The sequence below is a fragment of the Phyllosticta capitalensis genome (genome assembly GCF_038381095.1).
Source record: "Phyllosticta capitalensis strain CBS 128856 chromosome Unknown BKA78scaffold_4, whole genome shotgun sequence".
NCBI lineage: Eukaryota > Fungi > Ascomycota > Dothideomycetes > Botryosphaeriales > Phyllostictaceae > Phyllosticta > Phyllosticta capitalensis.
In genome coordinates, this window is record NW_027117442.1 from 2,453,557 (window position 1) to 2,477,637 (window position 24,081).

The 24,081-nt window shown below is 54.9% G+C and overlaps 8 protein-coding genes across 8 annotated transcripts; 3 read left to right on the forward strand and 5 right to left on the reverse strand.

Annotated features, from left to right (window-relative positions):
• Positions 1-119: 119 nt before the first annotated feature.
• Positions 120-3,712, forward strand: BKA78DRAFT_352240 (uncharacterized protein; the record flags this gene model as incomplete). The annotated part of the gene is made up of 4 exons (XM_066891319.1): positions 120-335; positions 380-416; positions 556-1,021; positions 1,066-3,712. 4 exons carry the CDS (start codon positions 120-122, stop codon positions 3,710-3,712), a joined length of 3,366 nt encoding a protein of 1,121 aa, XP_066745829.1.
• A 489-nt stretch (positions 3,713-4,201) lies between these two features.
• On the reverse strand, positions 4,202-6,052 carry BKA78DRAFT_352241 (allantoate permease; the record flags this gene model as incomplete). The annotated part of the gene is made up of 6 exons (XM_066891320.1): positions 4,202-4,579; positions 4,639-4,833; positions 4,920-5,514; positions 5,565-5,623; positions 5,675-5,765; positions 5,817-6,052. The coding sequence occupies 6 exons, from the start codon at positions 6,050-6,052 to the stop codon at positions 4,202-4,204; spliced, it is 1,554 nt and encodes a 517-aa protein (XP_066745830.1).
• A 1,115-nt stretch (positions 6,053-7,167) lies between these two features.
• Positions 7,168-8,557, reverse strand: BKA78DRAFT_250350 (uncharacterized protein; the record flags this gene model as incomplete). Its single annotated transcript, XM_066884561.1, has 5 exons — positions 7,168-7,368; positions 7,422-7,914; positions 7,962-8,053; positions 8,102-8,196; positions 8,257-8,557. 5 exons carry the CDS (start codon positions 8,555-8,557, stop codon positions 7,168-7,170), a joined length of 1,182 nt encoding a protein of 393 aa, XP_066745831.1.
• A 226-nt stretch (positions 8,558-8,783) lies between these two features.
• Positions 8,784-10,291, forward strand: BKA78DRAFT_250158 (aminomethyltransferase-like protein; the record flags this gene model as incomplete). Its single annotated transcript, XM_066884541.1, has 2 exons — positions 8,784-9,160; positions 9,238-10,291. 2 exons carry the CDS (start codon positions 8,784-8,786, stop codon positions 10,289-10,291), a joined length of 1,431 nt encoding a protein of 476 aa, XP_066745832.1.
• A 548-nt stretch (positions 10,292-10,839) lies between these two features.
• BKA78DRAFT_294984 (PXA domain-containing protein) lies at positions 10,840-14,747 on the reverse strand (the record flags this gene model as incomplete). Its single annotated transcript, XM_066886420.1, has 2 exons — positions 10,840-12,044; positions 12,095-14,747. The coding sequence occupies 2 exons, from the start codon at positions 14,745-14,747 to the stop codon at positions 10,840-10,842; spliced, it is 3,858 nt and encodes a 1,285-aa protein (XP_066745833.1).
• Positions 14,748-20,357: 5,610 nt separating this feature from the next.
• On the reverse strand, positions 20,358-21,484 carry BKA78DRAFT_294985 (TPR domain-containing protein; the record flags this gene model as incomplete). The annotated part of the gene is made up of 2 exons (XM_066886421.1): positions 20,358-20,955; positions 21,006-21,484. 2 exons carry the CDS (start codon positions 21,482-21,484, stop codon positions 20,358-20,360), a joined length of 1,077 nt encoding a protein of 358 aa, XP_066745834.1.
• Positions 21,485-21,802: 318 nt separating this feature from the next.
• BKA78DRAFT_312557 (ubiquitin-conjugating enzyme/RWD-like protein) lies at positions 21,803-22,854 on the forward strand. The gene is made up of 3 exons (XM_066888313.1): positions 21,803-21,905; positions 21,977-22,051; positions 22,138-22,854. Exons 1-3 carry the CDS (start codon positions 21,839-21,841, stop codon positions 22,701-22,703), a joined length of 708 nt encoding a protein of 235 aa, XP_066745835.1. The 5' UTR covers positions 21,803-21,838; the 3' UTR covers positions 22,704-22,854.
• BKA78DRAFT_312560 (uncharacterized protein) lies at positions 22,855-24,068 on the reverse strand. Its single transcript, XM_066888314.1, has 3 exons — positions 23,873-24,068; positions 23,663-23,823; positions 22,855-23,607 (listed from the first exon to the last, which is right to left on the reverse strand). The coding sequence occupies exons 1-3, from the start codon at positions 23,919-23,921 to the stop codon at positions 22,885-22,887; spliced, it is 933 nt and encodes a 310-aa protein (XP_066745836.1). The 5' UTR covers positions 23,922-24,068; the 3' UTR covers positions 22,855-22,884.
• Between the last annotated feature and the right edge of the window lie 13 nt (positions 24,069-24,081).

Below are 24,081 nucleotides of genomic sequence, written 5' to 3' on the forward strand. Positions count from 1 at the left end.
GGCTTTGGACTTTTGAAAAACCGTTGCCCTCTCCATGATCATGAACGTCGCGTCGCATAACTTTACCAGTTTCAACACCACGCCCAGGACGACTGCGAGGGACTGAGGGATGCGACAACATGGGCGGAGGTCTCCATCCTCCCCAGGCGACTCTCGATGCGTGGGCTTCCGACACCGACCAGTATCCCCGTGGTAAAAGCAAAGGTTTCGGGATCGTGATCCTTTTGGGCTTTCTCATCGCCTTTGCCTTGGCCGTCGTCACTGCAAGGCTGGTCGCGCGCCTCAAATTTCGTCGGAATGCGGGCGTTGATGATGTGCTGATTGCACTGGCTGTTGTATGTATTTTTTATCCATTTGCAGGCGCAACTGACTGGAACAGCTTCCGATGGTTGGATTCGACGTTTCGGTCATTCTAGGTATGTGATTATTAGCGAAGTTTCATTTAAGCAGCCAAAGTGGGAGCGGTACAGTGAATCCACGGACATCCCGTCGGCTGTGTTATTGACCTTGACTCGCGGACCCGAATTGCGCTCTGCTGACTCTAAGCGCTGACAGGCTGGAATCGCTACGGTGTTGGCAAACACGCCTGGGATATTTCCCATGCAAAGGCCGCTGACGCGCGCATGATGCTCTGGACGGCAACCTTTTGCTATATCCTTAGCACGTCCCTGATCAAAATCTCTGTCCTCTGCTTTTACCGGCGGGTTAGCCCCTCCACCTTTTCCGTAGTACTCTACTGGGTAATTTGGGCCTCGATTGGCTTCGTCATCTGCTACATGACCGTTTACGAGGTTATGCTCTTTGTAAATTGTCAACCTCTGGACGCGTTTTGGAAGCAGATGAACCCCGACTACAACAGCTACCGCTGTTTTGACGAAGCCGCCGCCTTTCTTTCGGAAGCTGCCATCAGTGTCGCGCAAGACTTCTTGGCTTGCATCCTTCCCATGATCATTCTTTGGGGTCTAAAATTCTCGGGCCGTCAGCATACTGCATTGGGTATCATATTCTTCTTGGGATTGTTGTAAGTATGCGACAGCTACCACCAAGCAATGCTGATCAAAGCAGTGTGAGCGCTTGCGGGATTGTGCGGTGCGTCCTCATATATCATTACTATCACGAAACCTACGACACGACCTGGGCACAATACAACCTTTGGACCTGGACGGCTATTGAAATGCACATGGGGATGGGGTGCGCATGCTTGCCTTCGTTGAGGCTCTTCTTCACGCGCTTGCTGTCCAGCTCGCCGCCTGCTACCGAGCAAAGCCTACCGAGTCGAAGTCTACAAACACCAGCCTACGATGTTAGTGGAGGAGAGGGATTTGTCAAGACCTTCCCGGATGATGCGAGAAGTCTCGACCCCTTTATGCAAAATCGGCTTCACATCCCTACGCCGACTTTTAGCGACTTTGATCCAGGTCCACCACCGCCGACCCCTCCGCCGCAGACTGCGCAAAATGTCTATCAAAGGCCACGGACACTGGACCCCAAGGTCACTGGCTCCTTCGTCAACCTTCACGACATGGACAGACCTCCGCGACCCATGACCCCACCGAGTAGCAAAGGAAGCGAAGTGTCCAAGAGTCGAGCAACAAGCAGAGCTACCACCGACCCCTTTACTGGGAACGAAATCACCACCACACCAACACCCGACCTAAGTGACTTTGACCCTGGTCCACCCCCTCCTACTCCTCCACCCAAGTCTCCTTCTGGCAAGAATACCAAAAGCGTTGCTACCGTTGCCAGTCGACCACAAGGCGACGCCAGGTCCGTCGCGTCTAGCAAATACGAAGACGAAAGTGTCTACCAAACGCCGAAACCAGCATCCATCGTCTCCGCTGCCTCTAGCAGGTATGAGGAAAGCATCTACACAGACGCTGGGCAACCGCCACCGAAGCCCATCTCCATCGTCACAAAAACACCCAGGGCAGGAAGTACCTATACCGATGCAAACATACCACCGAGCGGGAGGTCAAGCAAATACACTTCGGTTGCTGCGTCGAGCCGCTACCCGGAAGACAGCATTTACATCGACACGAGAAAACCGCCACCACACCCCATTACAGTGCCTGGATCGGAGAGCATGTACGTCGACTCGAAACAAGTGCCCGATACTCCTCACACCGACGATACCAGTCGCTACGACGACGACAGCCTGATGGAAGATCTCTTTGGCAATGACGACATTCAACAACCGCAAGACATGCTGGAAAACGACACCGACACGCCGATCGCACAAGCTCTCAATGAGCCCGAGCACGTTTATGATCCCACTCCCCGGCAAACCATTTTTGGGACCGTGCCAGCACCTAGTAGACCCCGCGAATCCACTGCCAGCGAAGCGCTCGATTCCCGCCGGTCCGCGGCCCTGCCAACCTCAATGACATTCCTTGACCGTGGAAGCTTGATGGAGCGGGGAGGGATTCCACTTTTGCGCGAATGGCCAAAGAGGACAAGCAGCATGAAGCGCAGAAGTCGCGACGTGCTCAGCTTGATGGAGCGCGGCGTACTCACTCAGTCACAGGCGTGGGATGAGAATGAAACTCCCAACGATGGCACTGCAAGTGCACGCCATAGCCGCTCCTGGCTTTCAACACGCAACCCATCCTTTCGCCGCCGCAACACGAATCGCCAGGCTCCGCCGCGCGACAGTCGTACCTTTTCCACTGCGACAACTCGCGACCGCGACCAACCTGATGCTCGCTTCTCCACCGCCACGCGCGATAGCCACGACTTTACTCCTGTTCAACGCAACACGCGCTTCTGGAATCCGCGCGATTCCAAGGCTGGCGACACAGGCAGCACCTTCATTCCCCCTTCGCAGCGTGGAACCAGCTTCGTGGAGAATGGCGGTGGTCGCAACAGCCATCGGTACACGCGCCCCTTTTCCTCCTTCCGCGACCGCGATTCGCGCATCTCCGCCGCTCGCGACAGCTACTACAGCTTCTCCGGCGGCAACAACAGCAACCCCACTCTGCGATCCGCCGAGACGCCGCCGCCGCTCCCTCTCCCGTCGCCTGCTCTCCAGCGCCACGGCTACGGCAACCTGCGCCGCAGCAGCTCGCACGCCGGCGACTACGGACGAGATCGCGGAAGCGTCGCATCGGCCGACTCAGAGTACGATCTTTACCGCCTCAGCCAAAACACGGCGTACAATGACGAACTGGAGGCGGTGGCCGAGTACGAAAACGAGGACGAGGGACAGGTGGATGACGACAAGACGGCAGCCGCGTCGGCGTCGGCAGCGGCGGAGCGACAACGACGCAACCAGGTGTTGGCGCACCAGCGTGAACTATACCGCCAGCACATGCAAATGGCGCGGCAGCGTTGGTCGCATCAGCAGCGGTGGGACGACAATTCAGTCCTGGAAGAAGAGGAGGAAGAGGAGTACGAAGAGGACGATGGCCGCACGATCCGCCTCTCAGCGCCGCGCGAAGAAGACGAGGACGAGGACGCCGCGACTGCCACCATCACTCCCTCCTCTGCCGACGACGACGGCACGCAAACCAAAGTCCCCGAGGACGAGGGCGAGCCCGGCAACAGGGAGAGCGTCATGAGCCAGGGCGAGAGCGTGTTGATGTACTACGCCGAGGAAAAGGACCCGGACAGCGCAGGTGAGGACGATGACATTTCCGACGCCGACGATTTGTACTCCGGCCACGGGTACGGCGACTACGACGAGCGGGGTTTGAGCACTTTCTACGTCGAGTAACGACGATAAGACTCAACCCCCTGAACATCTTTCTCCTCTCGCACCGCGCAAAACTGCTTTTGCAAAATTCGCACGTACTCTTTCTTCGCGAGAAAGTCAGGCAGTATCTTTCCAGTATTCGTTATTTGTTTTGGCACATTAGATATACCCTTTATCTTGGGGCTGTAGGTCACACAGTCGGTCGATTTTCGAATATTTCCTATTGGATGGAACGCGTGGTAAAATGGCAAGGATGAATGGTAACGACGCATTTGTATTGGATGTATTTGGACAGACACCCCCTTTTTACATAGTAGACGAGAGGAACGGAGTAATATCGTTTGAATTGAACGAAGTTTTGATCCACATTCGGCCTATGGGGATGTCTTTGCGAACGCGCATGTGGCCTTAAGTCCAGCAAGGGCACCTGCGGCAGGCTCTTCAACCGGCCACCGCCAGGAGCCGTCTCGCGTGCGTCGGCCAAGCACATTTCCGAATTCTTCATCAAACCTACAAAATGTACCTAAACCGCACCGTCCCGTTCCCGCTCTCCACGGCCCCACCCGTCGCCCTGACCTCGCCATCGCCCTCAGCAACGGCACCAAACTCGTCCGCCTCGGCGCGATCCATCTTCTTGTTCTCCGCAGCCAACCAAAACCGGATGACAAAGGCCAGCAGGGCGACCATCAAGCTGAAGGCCGCGGTGGCGATGCCGCCGGCGACGTAGCGCGGCGAGTCGGACGACGGGTACATGTAGGGCGCGTAGATGTTGCTCGCGTTGCCCAGCATGTTTGCGATGCTGATGACGGCGCTGCGTTTGACGAGCGGCCGCGGGAACGTGTTGGCCACCCATGTGAGCAGGATTTGGTAGGCGGGGATGGCACCGAGCTAGGTTGTCTTGTGTCAGGGTGTTGGAGCTCTAGTGGTAGGATGGGGGAAAAACTCACTGGCATCAAGAACATGCCGAAGAAGCGCGCGGGCGTGTTGAGCGTTGCGACGCAAATGACGTTGCCGGCGAGCGAGACCATACTGAGGCACGCGATGTGGATGCTGCGGTCGCCGGTGCGGCCGGACGAGTAGGTGACGGCAAGGGCGACGAAGAAGGTGAGGATCCAGACAGGCGCGGTGATGAGGAGCGTTTCCTGTATCGCTTTGTGTCAGGAGGAAGAACCAATCGTCAAGGCAGAGAGCGTGGGTGGGCATGAGGGCTCTCAGGGGGTCTACTCACAATGTTGCCATATCCCAGAGTCTTGACCACAGTCGGGAAGAAGTACTGGAACGCCTGGGTCAACAAGCTCAAGTGCTGGAACAGCACAAAGATGTAGAGCTTGGGATCCTTCAACGCCATCATCAGGCCCTCGCGCACGCCCGCGCCTTCCACCGTGTCGCCCTCGCCGACATCGACGGCCAGCCGCCACGCAGCGTATGCGCGCTCCTCGGGGCTCAACCACCGGGTCGTCATGGGGTAGTCTGGCAGCACAATGGCGCAGAGAATGGCGAAGCCGAGAGTGATGCTTCCTTCGATGATGAACAACCATCTCCAACCAGAAACGCCGTGTGCGCCCTCGAGGTTGCCTAGCACGCCAGCGCCGAGTAGACCACCAAAGGCATTGGCCAACGTTGCGCCAACGTAGAACCATGAGATGCGGTTGGCAAGTTCGGCGCGTGTGTACCAGCTGCTCATCAGGAAGATGGCGCCTGCGAAGAAGGGTGCTTCGGCAAAGCCAAGACAGAATCGGGCGGCGACGAGACCGCCAAAGGAGTGTGCGCCAGCTTGGGCGGTCGAGATGGCACCCCAGATGAACATGCAAATGCCAAGGTAGCTGGACAGGACTTAGTAGGATGCAATTGGTTTGGACACGCAGCGACTTACAGCGAGGGTCGTATGCGCGTGAGGAGGAGGTTCGACGGCAATTGCATCAAGATGTAGCCCTTGGGTTCTAGTCAGTCACGGATCCGCGATTGAGGGTAGAAACTACTTACGACGAACAAGATGCTAGTAGCAAGGTTGTAATCAGAGCCCTTCATGTTGAGGTCTTTTTCCAAAGTCCCCAGCCGTGCTTGCGCGAGATTGCTGCAGAGGCGTCAGTCCAGAGTCAATTGCGATCCAGATAGGAGAACATACCTTCTGTCTAGGAAGTTGAGCAGATACATGATTCCAAGCAAAGGCAACAAGTGAATGTTGACTTTACGCAGCACGCCCTTCTTCAGATGCGCAATGTACTCCTCGTCCTTGCTCCGAAAGTGTGCACCCCAAGCCGCCGCATCTTTGTCGGCGCCAGCGTCGACAGCTCCATCCTTGGATTCGTTCTCGACGTATTCGACAAAGTCTGTTTGGGTTTTGTCGTCTGCCTGCGCCATTGTTTGGTTTTGAGGGTCCGGGAGAGCGAATGAGGAAGAGTCTCAAGTCGACAACAAGAAGCAGCAGGACGCAGCGTCAACAACACCACCGCCAGGAGTAAACAAAAGATATAGCTCCAGCTCCTTCGGCAAATACATTCCTGACCCGTCGCACATGGACAGGAAACTTAACCGACGCACGTCCGCGCATGATTGCTTTTCCCTTCAAGCGGCGCTTAGGACTGCTACCGTTGTCAAGTGCCATCGAACGATGCGAAAGAACCTGGGGCGTGGGGGAACAGCGCAGCGTTGGAGGCCCTTGTACCACAGTGGGGCTCTGGGGACGCGGGGAAAAGCTGGGGTTGGTGCGGTTGGTGCCCGCCGCCAATCATCCTCCCCCATGACGTACCCCCTTCGCTGCTACATTTTCCGAAAGTGCGGAGTCAGGCGACTGTCTTGTCAGCTTGCAATGATAATGCAGGAAGTGGATCCTCACATACGCGCTTCTTCGGATATCTGCCAAGAGCCGGATATCTGCCAAGCATTGTGGGGGTTCGGGTGACTAGACTCTGCGAAGAGTATTAATGTCCTGCGAGGGGTCGTAGCGGTCAGGGGTAGTTGCATGTTTTCTTTTGGAATCTGGTGGAGAACACGCGGTATACGACGAACGCGCCGCCCGCGGATAAAGAGATCAAGCACAATAAGAGGTTGGCATGCTTGATAGGATAGAAACGGATTAATCGACCTGTCGACTTTGACTGGAGAGATGGGTAGCAACGCCCTCCAAGTCTGCATGATAAGGCTGTGAAAAGGTCAACCTAGCCACACCGTCAGTTTATTTCCGCGCCGAGCCTGCTCGAGGGACTAGACGTACCATTCGTAGCCGCCCAACTTCGCTCCACTTTCCCAATACTGCAAGCCGGTCAGCAGAGTCGTACAAAAGCATGGAGGAACATGTACAGTTGGCACATGACTGACTTGGATGCTCTCGGGCCTCCGAGAGACGTCAGCATCCATATCCTTATATCCATGACATAATATACACAACAAAGACAATTCAAAGTGCTCGTCGCTTCCCACTGCCGATAACTCTTCCAAGTAGCTTTTCAAATCCATCCTCTTTATGTACTGCTACTCTATTGGATCTCAAATTCGTAATAAACGTAGGCGGTGTATTCGTTGCCGTCGCCTGCGTGGCCAGCGGCAGCCATTTCCGCATTGACCGCGTCTTCCTTTTTCACGCGGCCCTTGTTGTCGCGACCAAAGGCATTGCCGCCCAGGTACGAGTAGCTGACGTCGAGATTTGCCTTGGCCTTTTTGGCAAACTTGCTGTTTGTCTGTTGAAGGTTAGATTCTCACCATTTTCACTCGGGGAGGGAACGGAACATACCTGGACCAATCCGCACACAAACTCTAGAGGCAGACCATACCGCAGCACCGTCTCGACAAACACCCGCAACGCCAGCACATGAATCCAAATCATGGCGCTCTCGCTGTATCCTGTCCGGCCCAACCGCAGCGCCTCACCCCACACCTTGCGCTCCTCCTTCTCCAGGCGATCCACCTCGCGGGCTTCCTCCTCCTTGGAACCCTCCTTGTACTTGAAGTCGCGGGGCGTCCAGCGCTTCTCGCGGCACTTGTGGATGAAATCGGCACTGTGCTTCTTGAACGACGTCACGGCGTACAGGGTGAACTCGTCGTCTTTGGCGATTTGATTCGCGGACCGCGGGACGACCATCTGCGACAGGGTCTCGTATGTCTTGAGGAACTCCTTGGCGAGGGAGTTGGGTACGGCAATGAGGTGCGTCTCAAGATACTCGGACTCTTGGATCAAGGCTGAAGGCGGGACGATGGAGGCGAGGGATTTGGTTGCGAGGTTTCCGCTGTGACTTGTCAGGGAATGCAGCAAGTTGGACTTGGTAGAGCTTACGTCTGCTTCCGTTGCGATGCCGCCAGGTTCGTCTTGACCGAGTTGTACTGGTTGAACTTGCCTTTGACATCGTTGTCAATGCCAACAATTTCCTGTCCACATTAGTAACTGCTTTGGCTGCAAGAGCAAACCTGATGTACCTTTTGCAACGAATCTATGAGCTCCGCAATAGGCTTGTCCGCGCGGTACTTGACCTTGTTCCATGAAAAGGAGCGGATGTAGTGGTCCACGGGCTCTGCTCGACTCGGTCACTAAAAAGCTCTTGCGCATCCCAATCTCTAAAAGAATCACGTACTGTCGTTAATGTTCTTTTGCTGAGCAATCTTGTCCTCGTCATTGTCCAATATGGTCCGAAGCGAGTCTCCGACCTTGCCGACAACGGCCGAGCAGATGCCCTCGAGCTTGGCCAGGTCGTCGGCCTGCTGGACTAGGGCGTCAAGGGTGCCGATCTTGAAGGCGGGTATCTGGAAGGGGTAGGTGGTGCCATAGTCGGAGGTGACGGAGGAGCGTAGCGCGTTCAGAGCCTCCTCGCGGTCGTTGGAGGGGACGATGGACGTGGGTAGCGACACCAGCAGGTATGTCGTGCCTTTAGACATGGTGTGCAGGCGATCGAAAGAAGGTCCGGTCGATGGCGGGGAAGAGTAGAGCTCGACGGTGGATGATGTTGCCGTGGTGTTTGGTTGCTGCCCAGACCAGACGGACGTGGAGCTCGAGCCAAGTCGATGCGGGACCCCAGTCGGCGGCCATGAGCTCGACCCATGCATGCACCTTATCTATCACTTGGTTGACTTTCCCTCTCTTTTTTTCCTCTACACTTTCAAAATGGCTTCCAGAAGAGGTGCAGCCCTCATTGCGCCTTTGGCCCAAGGCATTGCCCGTCCTCGCAACCTGTCCACGCTGAGCCGGCCGCTGCGGACCAAGCTGTTCTCCCCGCATAGCAGCTCGCGCGCCGCGATTGGCAATTACCTCATACCATCTGTTACAACTGCACAACGACAACACTCTGTCCGCTACGCCTCCGACGTCGCCCACGACCTTGAGCTGGCTCAGACGCCCCTCTACGACCTTCACCTCAGCTATGGCGCTAAAATTGTCCCCTTTGGCGGCTACGCCATGCCTGTGCTGTACAAGGACCTGAGCTTGGTCGAGTCTCACAACTGGACGCGCGAAAAGGCCAGTCTTTTCGACGTGAGCCACATGTATGTCACTGAAAGCAATTGCACGCTGAATTCTCCCCCAAAACTGTTCTGACTATTTGCCTTGCCCCTCACAACAGGGTCCAACACTACTTCTCCGGACCCAAGGCCGGCCTCTTCCTCGAGCGCATCACACCAAGCTCCGCCACGACCCTCACCCCGCACACCTCGACTCTGTCCGCGCTGCTGCACCCGCAGACTGGCGGCATCGTCGACGACACCATTGTGACTGCGCTCCCCGGCAACCGCTTCTACGTCGTCACCAATGCGGCGTGTCGCGACAAGGACAACTTGTACCTGGGCCGCGAGCTGGCCGACTTCCGGGAGCAGACGCACAGCACGGAGGAGGACGTCAAGTGGGAGCGGCTGGACGGGCGGGGTTTAATTGCCCTTCAGGGACCGCTTTCTTCCGACATCCTCAACGACGCTCTGCCCAAGGGCGTCGCCCACAACCTGCAGACCCTGCTCTTCGGGCAGAGCCGGTACTTTTCGTTTGAGCTGCCGTCAGGCCAATTTGTCAGTGATATTCTGGTCAGCCGTGGTGGGTACACGGGCGAGGACGGCTTCGAGATAAGCATTCCGGCCGAGCATACCGCCGCGGTCGCCGAATGGCTCCTCGAGTCAGCCGGTCCGGAGAAGTTGCGGCTTGCCGGGCTCGGTGCTCGTGACAGCTTGCGCCTGGAGGCCGGCATGTGTCTTTATGGCCATGACCTGGACGATACTACGACGCCTGTTGAGGCAGGTCTCGGATGGATCGTCGCCAAGGAGCGCCGTGAGAAGGGCGGCTTCCACGGCGACGATGTGATTCTGGCGCAGCTGAAGACCAAGAAGAACGGTGGCACCGGAGTCTCAAGGAGGCGAGTGGGAATGATTGTTGAAGGTCCGCCGGCGCGCGAGGGCGCTGAGATTGTGGAGCCACAGGGTCCCAAGGGGGTGACCATTGGCAAGGTGACGAGCGGCTGCCCCAGTCCTACCCTGAAGAAGAACATCGCCATGGGTTACGTCAAGAATGGTTTCCACAAGAGCGGAACAGAGGTCGAGGTCCTGATTAGAGGGAAAGCCCGCAAGGCGCAGGTGACGAAGATGCCATTCGTCCCGTCGAAGTACTGGAAGGGTGGCCTTTCGCCTGGTTAGAGAATTGTACTGTACCTAGTCATGCTGTCAACCATCACCACCAAAAGCAGGAGGATTCAAAAGTTGAAAGGTGTTTGAAATACAAATTCAGGCTCCGAGCCTGTCTTGTCAATAGTCGACTCGTTCTCGAGTGTTTAAGAAAATGGTAGCTCGAATAATCGACAAGAAAAGAAGAAGCAAAAACAATAGCCGGCGCAAGTGGTACAAGTTGGCTCTTAAACGCCTCTCCCTATCCGTTCTCTTAGCCCGCATGTCTACAACGAGAAGCTCTGAATAGCTGTGGGATGGATGGAGGGTAAGGGAGGTGATGACGGGGGAGGATGATGGTGGTGGCTGGCATGGTCGGTAACGTGTGGTGGTATGAAAATGCTGGACAAGTCGCTCTGCTCAATCAAGTTGACCTGTTGTGATGCTCGCCTTGCTGCTACTACGCGCCGAAGATGATTTGGATGATTTCGTCCAGCAGAGAGAAGACGAGGTGGGTGCTATGAATCGTTAGCATGAATGGGAACAGAGGGACCAAGGAGTGAAATGGGCAAGAAGTCGACTCACTTCAACCGCTGATTGTTCAGCGTGGCCAACACCCTTCGACTCGCCGCCTGCGCATTTGCCCTTCCAACGACGCTACCCGCGAGATCCGGAATGAGCGTCGCGAGCAGCAAGCCGGCCTCCTTGCGGCTCTGCTCGCGCTGGGCCTGAGTCCGCGGCTGCTTTTCCCGACGGCGCTCCTTGACGACACCCTCTGCGACTCCACCAATGATGGTGCCACTGTGGCCGCTGCGAATGCTCGCTGCATCGTCAGTGCGAGCCGTGGCCGGACGATTGGCTTCGCCGTTGGTCTCGTCGCCGGGGCTCATGCTTTCGGGGAAGAGGGCGCCCCGCACTACGCTGACCCACTTGACGATGCTCTCGTCGCCGACCATGGAGCGTACATTGTCTCGCACCTTGCGCTCGATCGTGCCGCCGAGCAGCTGGTGTAGCACCATGACGACGGCGCGGCCACGCAGCCAGTTGTTTTCGCGGTTCAGCTCAAAGGTTTCGAGGAAGAGATCGCAGATGGGTTTGATAAAGGAGGGAGCACCGCTCGACATGTCCCCAGCGACCCCGTTGCGTGTGTTCTCGTACGCTCGCAGCTCGGCCTCGGCCTCGGCGGCAGTCTGAGGGTCGTTTACGAGGGGGCTGGTGTTTGTTGCTGCTGCTGCGAGGGCGGCGGCAGGCGGCGGGCCTTGTGTTGGGCTTACAAGCGTGTTTGTAGCTGTTCCATTGGACGTGGCGCTGTTTGGACCACCGGCGGCCGCATTTTGTTGCAGCTGTGTCGTGGCAGCGGAAATGAGGTTTTGGCCTGCTAGTGACAGCTGGTCAAGTACAGGAATGTTGCCCAAGAACTCTTCCATGCCATCCGTGACGGAGCTGTATATGCGCGATACAATGTCACTGCGCTGGTCCGCACCGGGGTCGCCTCCAGCCGCGATGGTGCGCTGGGAGAGAAATGCTCGTAGCTCACGGCTGCGGCAGATGGCGGGGATGAGGAGAAGTTCTCGTAGCCATTTTTCGAGTGCAGCCCTTCGCTTTTGCAGAAAGTCTCTTTGGAGCTTCAGCATCACCTGGCGCCGCGGAAATTCGAGGTTGCGGATCATGGGGTACTTGGAGCGAAGGCGCTTGTTAAGCTCATGGAATTCGCTGTACCGGCGCGGGACAACCCAGGTGGCGGCTGGCATATGTTCTCCTGGGGCCCGACGGACCTCAACGACGTCTAAATATTGTGAGCTGGGTAAAGCAGTGGTTGATGGCGAAATGACTTACAAAGAGCATACTCTCCGCCGTCTTCATCCTTCCCGACCACAATGGACTGTATCGATACTGTTGCCCTCCCGTAGAGACTATTGTCGCTCTCTTGAATGACGTACTGCTGACGCTGCAACTCTTTCCTGTGTATCTCCCTCTGCAGGCTTGCCTTTGATTTTCGCAAAATTCTCAGTTCGGCTCCATTGTTTGTGAGTTCAGCCTTCTTAGTTAGCGAGTCGACTATTGACTCTTGATTAGAAAGGCGATCGATCTCTAGCGTCAAGGCGTCGATGGCTTCGGCCAGACCAAGATCACCAGGGGCGGCTTCGTGAATCTCATCTCCTTCGTGGTCATTCGTGTCTGAATCATCCATCTCATCCTCGGGAAACTTTTCTTCTTCATCCCCGAAAATGTCGTCTTCAAAAACACCTCTGGTTTTTGGGGCTCCAACCAAGCCAAGGGATGCGATGTTAGGCCTCTCTTTCATATCTTTCTTCGCAAACGCGGGCGACGAGGCTCGGGTAATTTCCAGTGAGCCCCTTAGAGAGTCGTTTTCTTGTACGGATTTGGGACCATCAGAGAACAGAGAGTCTCTATCAGGCTCATTGTCCATGATGTCGTTGAGAGCCTCTTGCATGGCATCAACAATTTGAGAGTTGTCGTCAGTGCCTCTTGCAAAGTCAAAATCCGAGTCCACGCTTTGAGTCGAGCCCGCCAGCGGATCATTCTCCAGGTCATCGTCAAACAGCGGTGATCGCCCTGAATCGTCCAAAGACCTCCTCAGCGGACCTCCTGCCGATGTCGGCATGTTTTTGACACTTTTGAGATCAGACGTCGAGACCGCCGCCCTTCGAAGATCGACGGATTGACTGGACATGGTTCGAGGCAGGCTTGGTGGTTTAATTCCTGGAACTGGTGGTCCACTGAACGAATTGGTGTGGACAGGCCCGGGCTTGGTCGGACTGAGACCCTTAGACATAGCAGACGCCTCGTCTGATGCAAGCCACTTGTACCAGAGGTCTGATTTCTTGAATCTGGGAAAGTGTTTATCTTGCATGGCGAGATATACAGACGTCTGTGTCTGAAGAACGGCTCGTCTGGCCGCGAGATATTGTGCGCTTGTTGCCTTCTTTCCCGCCTTGAGGAAGCTGTCGACCGTTCGACGCAGATGGTCAGGCACCGTGAGCTCAGGCTTGACAAGATAGGCCTCGTAGATCTGGGCCAGGTCCGCACGATCTGAAGCTCCAAACGAATGATCGAGTCCAGGTTCATCTGTTTCGCCCGTGTCCTCCTCAAGTGGGTTTCTGAAGCCATCCACCACGATCCAAAACTGGACAAGCCGCATCAACCCTTGACGGTCCATGAATTCCATGAAGTATGACAGGCCAGAGGAATCGTATAGAACATGCCGAAGTGTAGCATTCTCCAATCTCGAATTTTCACGCGGGGCGGTTCCTGGAACCTGGAGGGAAGGCCTTTGAGCAGTCGTGCCTCCGGCGCTGAGATCAACAACCCGTTGATCCAGGATTCTACGAGTAGTTTCCAACCGGCGCAGATAAAGCTGGTCTTGCCCATCCACTTGTGCCTCTTTCTTGTACTGACTGGCAATCTCACTTCTGGCCCTGCGAGCATCGGAGAGGGAGTTGCATTGGCGTATTGCTCGGATGAATCGCTCAAACTTGCGCTCGTTATCTCCAGGGGTCAGACGTGGGAACAAGGTCGGATTCGGCATTTTGGGCGACTGCGGCGCATGTTCGTCGAGGGCAGCCCGAAGCTTTCGGACGGTCTTTCGGTCTTGCAGGAGTGTGCGCCCATATCCTTCCAACATCTGATTCCATGTGTCCGGATCTGAAAGCAATTCCATGATTGGACACAGAACAGCGCAAGCAACAATCTCCTTGATCAACGTGTTGACGGCCAAGCTTGTTCGCATGTTCCGGGGGAGTACTTGGGACATTAGTCTTGTCACAATGCCTCGCAGGTGCTGCTGCTGCACAGTCTTGGGATTGCTGTACGTGAGCGAGGCCGCGGGATGCAGCTTGCCATCGCGATACTTGGCTGCTATGGCCATGTCAAGCTCCTCCGATTCTGTAATGTCCCTCGAGAGCTTCTTGCCACGCACAACGCGTTCTGCCTCATAGAAATCCTTCATGTGCGCCGTTATCATGGGAACCAGTCGCGATACAGTCATCTCGACCAGGTCCACCGCCAAAACCTTGTCGCGGATGTTGCACAATGCCGCGCGAATCGCTCTGTCCACCTCATTTGTAAAAGTCGGGCGTGCGCTAATGTTTCCATACCAGCTTTGGACAAAATCGCGTAATATCAGGTCGAGGAGCTCGTCGAGGTGGTCTGAAACGAGAAAGGAGGACGGGTACAACGGGTCTCTTCGGTAGATGGATCTTTGCTTCAGCGAGGCGGTTTCCTTCTGCCACGCTTGCGCGGAAACAAAGGAGACGTGCTGCGGGGCACGGATCGGTCGAATATCGTCATGATGAGGTGCGCGTGTCGTCGAGAGGATCACGTAGGTGGTTCCGGCTATGGTGATGGCGATTCCAGCGATGAAAGCTTGAGGGGCATAGCGCAACGATGGAGCCCAGTGAGTGACGTATCCCCAGGCAATAAAGACTGCGACACTGGCTAGGATCACATCCCAACGGCGGAGTTCCATAGTACGGGAGAAGCCATGTGTTGTCGAGGCGGCATGTTGCGGGTCATGGAGCAGTCGAGCTTGCGGCGAACTGCGTCCTCCTTTCAGGTTGCCAGCACTTGTTCGCTTGCGCGTCGCCGATCACCCGTCAGCGTGCTGGGAACACCATTTCAACGCCAACACCTCCAACAAGCTTACCAGAAGTGATCAAAGGTGCGTTGCAAAGCACAGTGAGTCAGAAAGTGAATAGCAGCTCCAAGGTAAGCTAGGGGTGCTTGAATGCTCCCTGTAGGGATCCTTCTACGAGCTTAAATAACCAAGTCTTTTGGCGATAAGCAACTTGAAAGCTCCTCATGCATACGACTCTCGACATGGTGATTTTCAGACACCCGCCCATGATTTAGAAACAAGGAAAGAGCACACTTCTTTCCGTAGGCCACGGTGCAAGATGGCGACAAGCCTCGCCGGGAGTCTTCAACATCACGTTCGGAGTCATGTTAATGGCACGATAATCTCGAGAATACATCTTTGCATTTGCAGCTATTTATCTACTTCTTCTTTCGAGCGATGTGGGTACTGTGAATCAATTAGCAATCGGGACTGGCTTGCAACGAGTATGCAGAGGCAATGGATTGAAGGACTTGTCAGTTCTCCAAGGTGAATATGGTTTTTTTTCTTCAACGTCGTGTCTCAGGAAGAACACAGCGAATATTGGGTTCATCAGGGAAGCAGAGCGTGTCTGAAAGCAAAGAGGGAGACTTACTCATAATCGACAGAATCATGTGCGGCAATCACCGATATCTGTGGCCAAACAAAACTGTCAGCGCGAGTTCTGACGCCAAGCAAAATTTGCAAAAAGCTGCGGCCATGGCCATCGTATTCAGGCTATGTCAAAGTCAGCGAGCCGCTCAATGTGAGGCTGGAGTGGAAGGACATACCTCATTAAATCAGAATTTTCAGTGTTTAAATCTCATGCCCGACTACATTCGTTACATGTAGCCGAATCAAACAGTGTGAATAGTGATCATCATTTAAGATGGCCTTGAGCGAAGAAAAACTTTGTCAAGCGTACCTGCATCTCGCATGTTAGTGTCGGGCTCAAAAAACCAACAAGTCCAGATGCATGTAGGCGCCATCGCGGATCAGCTGACGAATTCTCAACAAGCAGTCCCCCAAATGACACTCCAAGGTTTGTACGCCTTGTTTTTGACGAATGCCACCTGAAGGCTGCAATCTGTCCGCCCGTTCGTTCAAGTTTCCTCATGATGTGCGGAGTGTGTATGATGGTGTGGGTGACAGTAGAGTAGGTACCTATCCAGATTGGAGTTAGCGAAAGCTCATAGAACTTCGTTTGAAAAACAATTGGATGAAAGCTTGGGTCAGACAAGGCTGAAACTTTTAACGACAGATTCGACAACATGTGTTCAGATTGAGGAATGCCTTTCCGAGGTCGGTAGATCATCACCCCCAGCGTATCCGTGAAATGGAGAAGTGGTACCAACCTTTTGCAATGTGAAGCGGGAGGGCCGCAAGCTCGAGCGACGGGAAACGCGCCGCCGACCCAGCATTCTGGCCGACAGTCGCGAGCTCAAAACCGGCAGCGGAGGTGCAAATGAGACGCGTCAAGCGCGTTGAAAGAAAACTTCAAGAGCATTCTGAATCCCTGTTAGCTTTTGGCTCGACAAGCAAGGAATTGACATGCAGATTCCGCATGATGCGCGGTCAGGGTAATTCTAGAGCTTTTCTGTTGAATCCTCACGGAAGAATAGGTGTTGGATTGTTCGTGGAAAGAATGTATCATCACTCGGCGCGAGGCAGAGGGAGCGGATGTGAGAGACACTTACTTGAATGAAGAATGAAAGAAGGGCCTCTTCACCGGCGAAGAGACGCGAATTGGTGGAAGAGGCCCTGAGGTTTGGCGATGACGAGAGTTGTTCGGTGATGGAAGAGCTCAAAAGTTCAACGGAAAAAAAGGCAAGAAATTAAGCGGACGCGCTAGGCCGCTAGCGTGCACGGACCTAGACCTCGGCGGGCGTTGCACGTGACGCGCGTCGACGTCGAGGGAAACCTAGTAGGTAGCCTCGACAACAAACCCATCACAAAGTTCTTCCAACGCCGCGATTCGTAAAGCTTCTGGAACATTGACACGTTGCTTTGGCAGCTGATTTGTTTCATTCCCACAGACTGGAAAAGCGATTGACGCGCTTGCCCGACCCGAAGCGCACTCACTGACTTGGACTCGACACATCGGACGCACAATCATGCAGCACCATCAGAAATCCACACTATCTGCATGTAGGAATGCTCCGAATTTATGAAATCCTCTCCCGCTGTGGTGCATGGATGGCTGGATCGATTGGCCAGCAGTGACGCAACAAACGCCGCAGACGCCGCAGGCCCATTCCAATGAATGTCCCGTATCAATTCACACCAATGGGTAGTTTCTGACGACCTTGCCGTGCGCCTATAAACTTCATGTGTCACCCAAGCCTGTGCCACTCGGGATCATCCTCCTGGGATTTGAATCTTCCAATCATTCGCTACCCACACGACTGGAAACATCAGGACGTCTGCCGGTTGAAAGACTATTGAGCTTTGGTCTGATCCTTCAAAGGCACAACGACGTCTGTGTGACCAAAACTCGCAAATTTTCCGGCGGTAGCCATTCATCGCCATGGAGCGTGGTGCCTTTGGCAGCTTGCCAGACCATGGTAAGACAGTGGCCAGATACCAGGTACCTCATCGTCGAAACGGAAGCTGTGCCTGTTCGATACTGCCCGACATGGGGAACGATGTGACTTTGTCCCACAGAAAATCCTTATCCGACTCGTGGGCCCGGCAGATCTCTACAAATTTTGCCAGCTCCGGCATTTGAAGTCTGCTTCCGTCACCTATCACGGAACTACAACTGTCCCGCCTTTTCCCCGTCTAGAGGACGGTGCATGGCGGGGTTGAGGATGGGCACATGCAAGACTTTGGGCTTTAAGCTGCCCGATATGGCAAAAATCCATGGACTGGTTGTGGGACTGCTGCTGACGCTTTAGAAAGTTGACACATAATCCCTTTTCTGCCATGTATTCAAATTACGATTCACATTACTCAAGCGTTAATTTCACCACTTTTGCTTCCTCCTGATCGGCCATCAGCGACCATGGACCTGCCAATACGCCACGCAAAGCTGGCAAGGACATAAAACCAAGTTATGGCCGATATGAGCCAACCATATGGGCATGGCAAGCTGCTCCACGGGCATGTACCACTCGTGCCAGTCAGCCCCTTTGCGGTTCAGAGCCAGCAACGTAAAAAAATACAAAGGAGGGTTCGTCCGAGGCGACGCTGACTTGTGCCGTCCAGGGAAGCGATTCCACAGCTCGACTGAAAGCTCCTCTATCGTCCCTGCCGTTGTCGTTCCTAGATTCTCTGTGCATTGCCACTATAGGGAGACGGAGTCAGGCCGAGCAGGACGATAAATGATGACAATCAAAATGCCAAGGGTGAATGGAGTAGAGAGACCACATACGAGGAGCGAAGAGAAAAAGTCGAAAAAGGAGTGTCCTCTGTCATCCTTGAGGTCGAAATTCAAGTTGAGTATGGCCTCGAGAACCGCATGCTTCTGCGTGAGAGTTAGCCAACCGACCAGGCTCCACAGCTTCCAGAACGACTAACCACGGTTGAATCGGGGATTTGGTCGGACATGCTGAATCAAGCAATGCGAGTATGGCAAGTAGGTTACCAGGACGGACCTGCCGTGAGCGATGCTGCATGGTCGAATGTAGATATAGAAGATGAACGACTGTCCCAATACCTGCAACGCCCAACTGCTCTCTTCTGCGCGCCTCGCGAGTGCGCGCGAACGCGCTCGAGCACAACTGCTGCTGCTGCTGCTGTTCCGCCGTCCGGGTGTGACAGGTGCAAGGTTTTCGTGGCGTGCAGCTGCAGTTGAATGTCCGGGGCCCGCCAATTATCGCTGCCTGCGCGCGGCTCTGCGCCATTTCGCTGCCCAAGTCGCTCGCCGCACCACCTCCACCATGACCAACGCCAACAGCAGTAGCAGCATGGAAAGAACCGCAACTTGCCGCGAGGTCGTGCGTATGCGGCATCAAGTTCTCCCGTTATCTCATTCTACGCCCGACTGTCTGCGCGTTGACGTATCGACAGAGAACGTTTGCTCGTCGTTGGTGCCATGCTGACCCAGAAATGGACGAATTGAAGATGCTGGGACCTAACTTGGTATCTGAATTCTCGATCCAGGAGCTTGTCATACGGCAAAGATGTCGACAAACAAAATTGCTTGGCACACAAAGTTTCAAGTTGAGTGAGCAAGCGTCCGTGACCCATCCCCTGGGGATGTCTCGAACCTCAAACATCAATAGATATCTCCAGAGCCCAGACTTCTTGAAAGAGGCCACCAAGGTATCCCAAAAGGAATCGACGGTCTTATTTTGCTCGGCAACACCTGGAGACACAGCACCAGGGCATTGATTGGACGCCCTACTAAAGTGCAGAGGTGGCTGGAGATGGCGCCTGTTGTTTTCAAGAACAGTCATTGTGCCGATCCTCCTGCCACCTGCTGGCTCTCTTGGGTCCAACACTGTTTACACTGTCTCGCTGCTGTGCAGTAGTGCTGCCCACCAGCCATCCAGCAGGTTTCTTTTTCTCGGAAATGCTTCCGCGAGTAAAGCCCGCGAGTAAAGCCCATTCGCGGAGACGCCACGGGGACGCGTGGTCGAGATGGAATTGGTCCGATCCAACGTTTACTAGTCGTTTTCCCGATAGCGTTCATCCAGCAGCTCGGTCAGGCTGCGACTGTAAGCCCGTGGCGTAGAGATACGTGATTAGCCGACAGTCAGCCAGCAATGATTGAATCCTACTCTCTTGCGGAATCAAGCATATGCGATGTTTGCATCCTGCAGGTGCCTTGAAACGAGTTGAAGTCCATTTTAGCAGTCGCCCTAGACTGGGGTCCCCTCGGTAACAGACCAGCGGGAATAGGCGAGGGTTGTCTTGCCAATCTTGATGATCTGACCAATACTGAGGTCAGTACAAAGCTTCACTGCGACTGGAGATTCGGCCTGATCTAACGGACCAATGTTTTTGCAGAGGTTGTGATGCAGCATCTTAGCTCGCAACCAACATAGGTAAAGGCTGATGTATAAAACAGACACAATGTGTTTCAAAGCATTGAATTAATGGGCAATGTCTCCAAATTGGCCTAGATACTATTGGATGGACAACGGGTCATTTCCTATGCGGGAGACTGATGCGGTGGTTCTCGCAAGCCGTGGAAAAGGCTCCGAGTCACTGTTTGACGTGGCTATAGTTGAAGCAATGGACAACCTTCTGAAGGATCGAAGTGTCAGTCCACACGAAGAAATTAGGCGAAGAATCGTACAGTCTTCGCTTCGTTGTCTCCACGCCGCACTGCGGGGCAGTCTGGGCCTTTCGCCCTCGACGCAATGGCTTGTTCTCGGGCATCAGATCTGATGCATTCGATCGGTAGGGTGAATTGGTCGTGACTACGCCTCTGTTCCAGAAGTCGCATTCTGCCCAGATGGTCTCTCAGCGCCAACTAGACTTGTCGATCAAAGCAATGCTCATGTCGGCTCTCGGTGCAAGGATTGGCGTGTCTTTTCAGGCACCCTCCATCTCCTCATCCTCGACGCTTTCGTCGTCCTCCCACTCCTCCTCGACATCATCCTCGCCTTCGACTGGTGGACCAAGAATTTTGTTCAACTCCTCCACGAGCTCCATTGCATGATCCCGCAACCGCTCGTCCTCATAGTCCACAAGCTGGTAAAGCCTGAGACTGTTGCTGAGCCAATCTCGGCTGGTCTTGAGTAGTCTCTTGACTGTCTCTTCATCCTCCGAGCTCTTCTTCTTTTCCGCCAACAAGTGTAGACACCAGCCGCCAAGATACCAGGCCTCAATGCTGGAGTCATCTTCAAGCACGAGTCGTTCCAGTACCTCAATGGCCTCGTCTTCCAGCTCGGCTTCCATTAGCAGCCTGGCCAAGCTGATTCGCACAGGGAAGTCGGGGACCTTGGGGTCTTCAGGTTTCAGGTCTTTCCAAAGGTCCATGCTCATCTTGAGTGCCGTCCGCGCTTCCTCGTGTCGAAGTTGGGATATCCGGACGGAAGCCAGGGTTTGCAGTGATTCAGGGCAGTTGGGATGGACTAGGAGGGCTTCCGTGATGAGCGCCTCGCATCTTTGCTCGGCATCTTCTTCCCACCTGTAACTTGTCAGCGTCATGTAGATGTCTGCGAGCAACCTGACACTTACGAAAGATCCGTCATGTAAACCTCAACCACGCCACAAAGCGCATTTGCCAACTTCCTCTTCTTCTCATCCAGTGCCAGGGTCTTCTGGTCGCTGTCGGGCTTGGACTCCCACTCTCCAAGCTCTCTCCTCAGCACCTCCACACCCTTTTCGAACCAGCCTACGCTTTCTGCCCCACCTTCGTCGCATAGTTGCGCCAACCACAGAAACTTTTCCGCACCACCTCCTTGACTCTCGGGGATGTGTCCATTTTCGTCCAGCGCAGCGGCGACCAGGAAGTAGTCTCTTGCAGTTTCGGCGTCTCCCAGCTCAACATTGATCTCGCCCAGCAGTCCAATTGCTGGTAGGGCAGCAACGCTAGGTGGACTGTCTGTATCTGGCTGGAGCTGCGCCAGGGCGCGTTGAGCTTTGACGAGCGCTTCTTCGGGCTGCGAGGTATGAAGAAGCGCCGTGGCCTCAGCGAGCAGTTGTTCGGTCGACATTTTGCTGTTCTTTTCGCTCTTCTTGCTCTTGGTTGATTTTTTGCCGCGAGGCTTCGTCTTCGCCATTCCGGAGGGAAACTGTGGCAAGTGAAAGGCGATGAGGAAAGGCGCGCAGAATCGAGTCCAGGTCCGATTCAAAACTTGGCGGAGCGCAAAAGCACAAGTCAATGGCACGGACGGTGTAGGGAAGACGCGCTCGCGGAGCTCACGTCAAAAAATGTCGGCCAAGACGCGGCGCTAGGACCACTTTCCCGCTGGGCGGTGAGCCAACGTGCGGGACAAGTTCCGCCCCGCTGCCCTGTCGCGACGTCAATTTAGCATCTTCAACCAAATCGCATAAAACCAAACACCAAAATGGGAAGAGAAGATCAAAAAGAGGAGCGGGAAGTCCTCGACTCAATTTTTCCAGATGAGATTACCGGTGCGCTCCTACTTGCTCCTCCGCAGATAATTTGCGCGCAAATCAATCCAAAGGCTGACCAGCGTGAATAGACATCTCCGACACCGAATACCGGGTGTCGATAACTCTGGACCTCGAAAATGAACCTGGTGATGACACACCACCGCGTACGCTCCCACCCCTCCAAAGCTCCAGCTGCTTCGATCAACAGTTAACCGCAAACTGACATGCGCATCAAATGCAAATCAAACAGCGACCTTCCTCCTTCGCGTCTCTTATCCCGGATCCTACCCAGACGTCGGCCCCGATCTTGACATCCTTTCCGCGCCCAACACTCCCAAGCACCCGCACCTCGACATCTCGGAAGACAAGGCTTCGCTGCTGTCGGCGCTGGAGCCGACCATCGAGGAGAATCTCGGCATGGCTATGGTCTTCACGCTCGTGTCGGCGGTCAAGGAAGCCGCTGAGCAGCTGATCATGGACCGCCGCAACGCCGCCAACGAGGCTCGCGACGCTGAAATCCTCAAGGCTGAGGAGGCCGAGAATGCAAAGTTCATGGGCGAGAAGGTCACGCGCGAGCGGTTTTTGGAGTGGAGGGAGAAGTTTTATGCGGAGATGGCAGAGAAGGAGAGGAAAGAAGCTGAAGAGAGGATGATGGAGGAGGCCAAGAAGCGCAAGGGCGGCGGGTCCAGCAGTTTGGCGTCGGGAGAAAAGAAATTGACAGGGAGGCAACTCTGGGAGAGGGGCTTGGCTGGCAAAGGCGAGGATGAGGAAGATGATCTTGCCGAGGGCGTCAAGGATGTGAAGATTGGGGCTTAGAAGCGGAGATGAGAACGCTAGAGCCGGCACATTCTCCTTTGAAGATTTGAAGCGGTCTGGGTGTATAGAAGAAGCACTTGGCCTAGAGGTAGACCCAACCCCAGGAAAGGGTAAAGCTGAAGCAGTGAGAACCAATGATCTGAGTTGCGACTGGCTGGATTGAATTCCTTCTACTTTGATATCAAAACTGATCGTCTTCAATCAGCTTGCTAAACCGCTTCGCCTTCAACTGACGATTCATAGTCTTGAATGACTTGCGCTCCGCCTTTTCCTTTTGCGCCAGAACTTCCTCGCGATCAATGATGCCTTGCATGAGCCGCGCAGTCCTGGTCCGGTTCGTCTTTTGCTGAATATGCTCAATCGACATGGAATGGCGGAGAGCATTTGCCTCGCTCGTCCATCTGTTTGTATCCACAACCTCGCCCTCCAGCACATGCTCGCCTTCAGTCTCGGCGTCGTGCGCATCCAGGTTGTCGCTGTCGCCGATACCAAACACCGCTTCGAGCATGTCATCCCAATCGTCCTCCTGCTGTGCCTCGGGCAGCATTTCGTGTTCCACTGCCTGAGTCCAGTCCATGCGCTTCTGAGTCTTGTCATTTTTCCAACGCAAGATGCGCCCTAGGCTCAGCGGCTGCGGTTTGCTGTACATCAAGAAAGGGATGCCATTGTTGACGCGTAGTTTCGGGACCTTGCGTTCACCAGGGATGGTGACGTACGGTCGAGTTTCGAGAAGCTGCTGCTCGGGTGGTGGGCATTCTGAGAATGGCCGGCCCTCAATCTTCTTGGGGAGTCTCGGTCGTGGAGGCGGGCGTTTGAGATGCGGAGGGGTTTGCGATAGAAGCTCTGAGATGTTTTGGGTGGAAGAGAGGTCACCTTCAGTAGCGCGGTCGAACAGGTCAAGAGTCTGGCATTTGTATCGTCAGAGCGAATGGTGTGGATGGCGCCGGGGTTGAGCGTACGTCGTAGCCGGAATTGAAGGCCAAAGTCAAAAGACGCGAGCTGTGAACCAGCTTGTTGCGTCGAAACTTGTTGCGCACGACATTTCGCAACGGCTGGCGCTCCTCAGCGGCTATCGGGACGGTTCCGCATGATGTGAGGAGGGCGCGATATAGGGCAATCGCTAAGATTCGTGTCAACAAGCCGCAAGCGCATCGCAAAGACCATAGTACCAGCTACCCGGTGGGTGCCCGTGTTCCTAGGTACGAGAAACTTCGGCATTCATGTGTCGGCCATGAGTGGAAGCGGGACTGGAAAGCCGTCGAGAGGCGCGCACTTCAAGGACGGAGGTGAGATGTGGAATTCAACTTTGGCGAGTCGTGCAGGTCCCTGTCGCGGGAGCACGTGCCAATGTCGTCACTGGAGTTTTGCGCCAACATTC

Excerpts from the sequence above, each read along its gene's own strand:
- BKA78DRAFT_312560 (XM_066888314.1), bottom strand. The coding sequence starts at position 23,921 with ATGCCGAAGTTTCTCGTACCTAGGAACACGGGCACCCACCGGGTAGCT. Across the intron at positions 23,824-23,872 it reads GGGCACCCACCGGGTAGCTG|CGATTGCCCTATATCGCGCC; the intron begins GTACTATGGTCT and ends CACGAATCTTAG. Across the intron at positions 23,608-23,662 it reads CCTTCAATTCCGGCTACGAC|ACTCTTGACCTGTTCGACCG; the intron begins GTACGCTCAACC and ends TACAAATGCCAG.
- BKA78DRAFT_312557 (XM_066888313.1), top strand. The coding sequence starts at position 21,839 with ATGGGAAGAGAAGATCAAAAAGAGGAGCGGGAAGTCCTCGACTCAATT. Across the intron at positions 21,906-21,976 it reads TTTTCCAGATGAGATTACCG|ACATCTCCGACACCGAATAC; the intron begins GTGCGCTCCTAC and ends CAGCGTGAATAG. Across the intron at positions 22,052-22,137 it reads TGGTGATGACACACCACCGC|CGACCTTCCTCCTTCGCGTC; the intron begins GTACGCTCCCAC and ends CAAATCAAACAG.